General features: G+C 44.5%; 1 protein-coding gene across 1 annotated transcript; it reads right to left on the bottom strand.

Moving 5' to 3' along the window:
• Window positions 1-2,272: 2,272 nt before the first annotated feature.
• On the bottom strand, window positions 2,273-5,378 carry ZSCAN4 (zinc finger and SCAN domain containing 4). The gene is made up of 3 exons (XM_025374205.1): window positions 4,900-5,378; window positions 3,339-3,504; window positions 2,273-3,252 (listed from the first exon to the last, which is right to left on the bottom strand). The coding sequence occupies exons 1-3, from the start codon at window positions 5,293-5,295 to the stop codon at window positions 2,513-2,515; spliced, it is 1,302 nt and encodes a 433-aa protein (XP_025229990.1). The 5' UTR covers window positions 5,296-5,378; the 3' UTR covers window positions 2,273-2,512.
• Between the last annotated feature and the right edge of the window lie 1,492 nt (window positions 5,379-6,870).

Here is a 6,870-nt window from a genome sequence, read left to right as displayed (position 1 = left end):
CACCCAGGCTGGAGTGCAGTGGCGCGATCTCGGCTCACTGCAAGCTCCGCCTCCCAGGTTCAGGCCATTCTCCTGCCTCAGCCTCCGAGTAGCTGGGACAACAGGCGCCCGCCACCACGCCCGGCTAGTTTTTTGTATTTTTAGTAGAGACGGGGTTTCACCATGTTAGCCAGGATGGTCTCGATCTCCTGACCTCGTGATCCGCCCGCCTCGGCCTCCCAAAGTGCTGGGATTACAGGCTTGAGCCACTGCGCCCGGCCCAAACTAAACTTTCAAACTGGTTCTAGAAATAAGCTTCCCTTCCTCACATCTCCATCATCTTGGAAGAAATTTTTTTTTTTTTTTTTTTTTTGAGACGGAGTCTCACTCTGTCGCCCGGGCTGGAGTGCAGTGGCGCGATCTCAGCTCACTGCAAGCTCCGCCTCCCGGGTTCACGCCATTCTCCTGCCTCAGCCTCCCGAGTAGCTGGGACTACAGGCGCCCGCCACCTCTCCCGGCTAGTTTTTTGTATTTTTTTTAGTAGAGACGGGGTTTCACTGTGTTAGCCAGGATGGTCTCGATCTCCTGGCCTCGTGATCCGCCCGTCTCGGCCTCCCAAAGTGCTGGGATTACAGGCTTGAGCCACCGCGCCCGGCCCATCTTGGAAGAAATTAACGGGGAAAAAGGACTTTTCTGGTAACTATCTGCCAATAAAATAGCAATCTGCAACTTTCAATCACCAGTCATATTCAGGTCAAGTTTAGCTATTAATTTCTCATAAATTGTAAACATTATAATATCATTTACATATGCAAGTTTGCTTTCATAATCTAAGACCTGCTTCCAGATTTCCACCTCTGTTCCACCCATTTTGAGGTCCATGTGGCTGCACCAGCGGTAAAGGGTGTGGTGTAAGGACAGGAGAGAAGTCAGGAAAAGCCTCACTGGAGCATGGTGAGCCGGTGTTTGTGTCCTTAGTGTGGAACTCATTGCCTTTTCATGTGGGCACATTGCTGGATTTTAAAGAATAATGCCAGGCCCTGTGGCTCACACCTATAATTCCAGCACTTTAGGAGGCCATGGTGGGAGGATAGTTTGAGACCAGTCTGGGCAACATAGTGAGATCCTGTCTTTACAAAAAAAAAATTTTTTTTTTTTAATTAGCCAGGTGTGGTGGTGTGCTCCTGTGGTCCCAGCTAATTGGGAGGCTGAGCAGGGAGGATCTTGTGAGCCTAGGAGTTTGCGGCCGCAGTGACCTAAGATGGTGCCACTGCACTCTGGCCTAGGTGAAAGAACAAGACCTTGGCCAGACACAGTGGCCCACGCCTGTAATCCCAGCACTTTAGGAGGCTAAGGCAGGTGGATCACCTGAGGTCGGGAGTTCGAGACCAGCCTAACCAACATGGAGAAACCCTGTCTCTACCAAAAATACAAAATTAGCCAGGTGTGGTGGCGCATGCCTGTAATCCCAGCTACTCGGGAGGCTGAGGCAGGAGAATTGCTAGAACCTGGGAGGCGGAGGTTGTGGTGAGCCAAGATCGTGCTATTGCACTCCAGCTTGGACAACAAGAGTGAAACTCCGTCCAAAAAAGAAAAAAAAAAAAAGAAAGAAAGAAAAGAAAGAGCAAGACCCCAACTCTTTATTTGTATTTTTATTTTTTGAGACTGAGTTTCGCTCTTCTTACTTAGGCTGGAGTGCAATGGTGCGATCTCAGCTCACTGCAACCTCCGTCTCCCAGGTTCAAACGATTCTCCTGCCTCAGCCTCCCAAGTAGTTGGGATTACAAGTGCCCCATGCACCATCACGCCCTGTTGATTTTTGTATTTTTAGTAGAGAAAGGGTTTCACCATGTTGGCCAGGCTGGTCTCGAACTCCTGACCTCAGGTGATCTGCTGGCCTTGGCCTCCCAAAGTGCTCGGATTACAGGCATGAGCCACCGTGGCTGGCCCCATCTCTTTTTTTAAAAAAAGGATATCGCCGGGCGCGGTGGCTCACGCCTGTAATCCCAGCACTTTGGGAGGTCGAGGCGGGCGGATCACGAGGTCAGGAGATCGAGACCATCCTGGCTAACACCGTGAAACCCCGTCTCTACTAAAAATGCAAAAAATTAGCCGGGCGAGGCGGCGGGCGCCTGTAGTCCCAGCTACTCGGGAGGCTGAGGCAGGAGAATGGCGTGAACCCAGGAGGCGGAGCTTGCAGTGAGCCGAGATCGCGCCATTGCACTCCAGCCTGGGCGACTAAGCGAGACTCTGTCTCAAAAAAAAAAAAAAAAAAAAAAGGATATCAACATTATGGATTAATTCATTTATTCAACAGAAATTTATTGGTTCTTAGAAACATTCCACTTTCCCAACTGCTTGGAATACTTTAGTGAACAAAACTAACAAATTCCATGGTCTCCTTAGCCTCACATTTTAATGAAGCAAGACAATAAATTGAAAGCATAATCAGGAAATTATATCCTAAGTAGATAAATACTATGAAAATATACATACTTGCATACATATTTATATACATTATCAGACCAGCAGCTTAGGAAGCTTCTGGTGTGGAGGGAACAGTTGGCGGAGTAATTTTCTCATGAGTCCTCATATGGCGGTGGTATGTGGATGACTGGCGGTAGCTTCTCTTACAATAGGGACATGTATAAGGCTTTTCTCCTGTGTGGATTCTCTCATGAGACCGCAGGTTGGTTTTGTGGCTGAAGGACTTTTCACACATGCTGCATGTAAAAGGTTTCTCTCCTGTGTGAATTATCTGATGCACACGTAGGTCTGATATCTGGAAGAAGCCTTTTTGACACTTGGGACAAACAAATGGCCTCTCATTCCTGTGTCTTCTCTGGTGAGCTAATAAGTGACAGAGATACTTAAAGACCTTGGGGCATTCTTCACATTTGTATGATTTTTGGACTCCATGGGATCCTTTCTGATGTACCTCACATGTGGAGTTCCCCTTATTGCTCTGGTGGGTAGGGGCAGACTCAGGGGATGACTGCTCTGGCTGAGAGATAAACCCTGCTCCCATCTCCATAGGGACACCTTGAAAAATAATTCCCTTCGTGGACCTTTCCTGGGATCTAGCAGTGACTAGCTCTGTTCTTCTTGAATTGTATGGGTTGTCAGAAGAAACACCTCCCTCTTTAGGCCTAGGGCCATTCTTTTCCTGGATGATGATTAGAGAAACTATTTGATTGTCTTGATTAGTATTACTTTCATTTACTTGAGTAGTTTTCAAAGAACTGTTGCAGCCATCTTGTTCATCTTCATGTCCTGTGAAAATAGACACTCACTGAAGTTGTACTCAAGAAGGGGTCCACATAGAACACCCCTCAGTTGTGGAGATTTACCTAACTTACCTTGTCCTGTTTCTGAGGAAGTGTCTTGGGAAGTCTGGAAGGGTGTCCCCATGTTTGCTTCTCTTAGGGTTTTGGCAGACACTTGTTTTGTGAGATGAACAATGACATCTTTTAAGGGCATATTGTCAGAAAAGAGAGCTTCCTGTCCCTGCATTTGGACATGGACCTGTAAAGAAAGCCAGATCACTGTAGTATCTGAATCTGTTGTGTAGCAGAAGACTTTTTGGAAAAGTGGCCCTTGACAGGCTCTCACAAACTCCCTCAAGTATTGGCTACCACATATTTTGTCCACCATCTCTGATGGTGTTATTCTTGTTACTACAAGCTCTTATGTTTAATAAAGTCACATGGACGTTGAATTTACAAGTACTGAATCATTTCCCCTAGGAAGAATTCAGGGTTAGTTCCTGTGAGCTTCTGGCCACATTATTTTTGTCAATTGATCAATACATGAGTTTGTTTTATGTGTGTATATGTTCAAAGACACCTCATTTAATATGTATTTATTGATTAAGTCTGAACTCAGAGGATCCAACACACGTATTATCTCCGTAATACATAGCAACTTCCTTGCACTTAGGAAGACTAGACAGTGTTTCAGCATTTTACTTCAGTTTCACTTTAAACAACAAAGTTATCAATAAAAAGCATAAAAGTGTGAAAATGTGCCACTAAATAGACTGTGAAAAGGACACTTATTTACACCATAGGAACCAAAATAGGAAGCAAGGTTGTGGCCTTGTTCAACCTCATCTGGAAACATGCACCTAAGGTGACTCAAATATTTTACCACTCTGCACATATCTGAAAATGATGGAGAAGATGCCTCAGGTATTTATTTTAAGCTTACAAATAAGTTTTAGCAATTTTGCAAATATGGGCTCTGAGAATAAGGATCTATTGTAATAGTTCTTTAGGATGTCTTTCTTGATTAGGGTTCCCTGACAGAAGAACCAGCTCTTGTCAAGACATTTCTTCCTCAACCTTGAGGTCTTCATTTAAATGTCAATTTCAGGCCGGTCTCACACCTGCAATCCTAGCACTTTGGGAGGCTGAGGCAGGCAGATCACTTGAGGCCAGGAGTTTGAGACCAGCCCAGCCAACATGGTGAAACCCTGTCTCTATAAAAAATACAAAAATTAGCCGGGCTTGGTGGAGCACGCCTGTAATCCCAGCTACTCTGGAAGCTGAGGCACGAGAATGGCTTGTGCCTGGGAGGCATAGGTTGCAGTGAGCCGAGATCATGCCACTGCACTCCAGCCTGGGCAACAGAAAAAAAAAAAAAGTCAATTTCTCTGCCATTATACAGACTAAAATTAACTTAATCAAACATCAGTATCCTGTATGTCCTACAGAATAAAAAGATATATACCTTTTTGCTTTTTTTCTTGAGAACTTAGGACATTGAAGATTATTCTTTGTGAGAATGGTGGGAGAGTGTGAGCTGACTAATAACTGGACCTCCAATAGCTTCTCTAACTTCCAGACAACTCTAACTGACCGTGATTTATTTCTTACTTTCCTTTGTCCCTCATCCCAGAAGTCAGAATGCTGTACTCACTAAGGCAGGTGGATTTATGATGTCATCAGTCAGGTCTTCCATGAATCTCTCCAGGTTTTTGCCACTTGATTTCCATTTCTCTTTCACACTGGCTTTGTCATTGCAGTGGCCACCAATCATAAACTGCTCCAGGACTAATAGAGAAATAATTTCATCCTTGCTGTGCTTTTCTGGTTGCAGCCATGAGTGAAAGATCCTATAAAGTCTTTGCAATTCCTGCCTTGCATATGAATTATTGCTGTCTTGAAATGAATTGAGCATCATTCTTGAGAACTCAGAAATCCCTTCTTCTGTCTGAACAGCAGGTCCTTGACTTCGTCGAAACTCTGAATTTTCTGATCCAAGATTATTCTCGGATGGTTCATGCTGAAATATGGTTCTTAGATCTAAAGCCATTCTTAGCAATAAATCTCAGAGAGACTTAACTTTGATGATTCAGTCCCTTGAGTCTCTAGGGATTTCTTTCAACAGTTGGTAGATTCTTTAAAACTGCAAGCTAGAAATAGAAAAGAGATAAGTAATTAATTGCACCACTGGCATAATTAAAGACAAATCAACCAAAAAGTTAGGCCTACATGGTTCTATGGATGAATTCAAAGAAATGATTATAACTTAACATAAACTCTCCCAGAGCATATAAGAGGAAGCACTACCCACTTTAGTTACTGAGGTCAGCACTTCCTGATATCAAAATTTTACAAATACATTAAAATAATCCAAAACAAAATGTTTGAAAATCAAATCTACTCACATATACATTGCAAGTGGTGTTCATTTCTAAAATGCAGTAAGTTTGGGTTAAAATTCAAAAATCAATGCAATTTACTTCGTTAACAGGATGTGGCTACAAGAATGTAATAAAATCATCTCAATGAATGCATTTAAAATGTTTAAATGCCAGTGTTTATTACTGAAAAAGGCACTTAATAGACTAGAACTATTAGGAAATATCCTTGGCTGGGCACAGTGGCTCACTCCTGTAATCCCAGAACTGTGGGAGGCCGAGGAGGGTGGATCACTTGAGGTCAGCAGTTCGAGATTAGCCTGGCCAACATGGTGAGGCGCCATCTCTACTAAAAATACAAAACTTGCTGGGCATGGTGGCTCATGCCTGTAATCTCAACACTTTGGGAGGCTGAGGCAGGTGGATCACCTGAGGTCAGGATTTCTTTTTTTTTTTTTTTTTGAGACAGAGTCTCACTCTGTCGCCCAGGCTGGAGTGCAGTGGCTGGATCTCAGCTCACTGCAAGCTCCGCCATCCGGGTTCACGCCATTCTCCTGCCTCAGCCTCCCGAGTAGCTGGGACTACAGGCGCCCGCCACCTCGCCTGGCTAGTTTTTTTTTTATTTTATTTTTTAGTAGAGACAGTTTCACTGTATTAGCCAGGATGGTCTCGATCTCCTGAACTCGTGATCCGCCCGTCTCGGCCTCCCAAAGTGCTGGGATTACAGGCTTCAGCCACCGCACCCGGCCTCGAGGTCAGGATTTCAAGACCAGCCTGACCAATATGGTGAAACTCCATCTCTGCTAAAAATACAAAAATCAGCCAAGCATGGTGGTGTGTGCCTGTAGTCCCAGCTACTCAGGTGGCTGAGATGGGAGAGTTGCTGGAGCTCGGGAGGTGGAGACTGCAGTGAGCTAAGATCGTGCCACTGTACTCCAGCCTGGGCAACAGAGCAAGACTTCATCTAAAAAAAAAACAACACACACACACACAAAACTTAGCCGGGTGTGGTGGCACGTGCCTGTAGACCCAGATACTAGCTACTTCAGTGGCGGAGGCACGAGAATCGCTTGAACCTGGGAAGTGGAGGTGGCAATGAGCCAGGATCATGCCACTGAGTTCCTGCCTGGGTAACAGAGTGAGACTCTTTCTCAAAAACATCAAAACAAAACAACAACAAAAAAAACTTGATGTGAAAAATGTTTTACAAAATAATTACAACAAAATTTATTGTTAAAAGTTTTCTG

The sequence above is a fragment of the Theropithecus gelada genome, unplaced genomic scaffold, assembly GCF_003255815.1.
Source record: "Theropithecus gelada isolate Dixy unplaced genomic scaffold, Tgel_1.0 HiC_scaffold_1641, whole genome shotgun sequence".
In the NCBI taxonomy this organism is placed as follows: Eukaryota; Metazoa; Chordata; class Mammalia; order Primates; family Cercopithecidae; genus Theropithecus; species Theropithecus gelada.
This window is presented reverse-complemented; position numbering and strand designations above follow the sequence as displayed.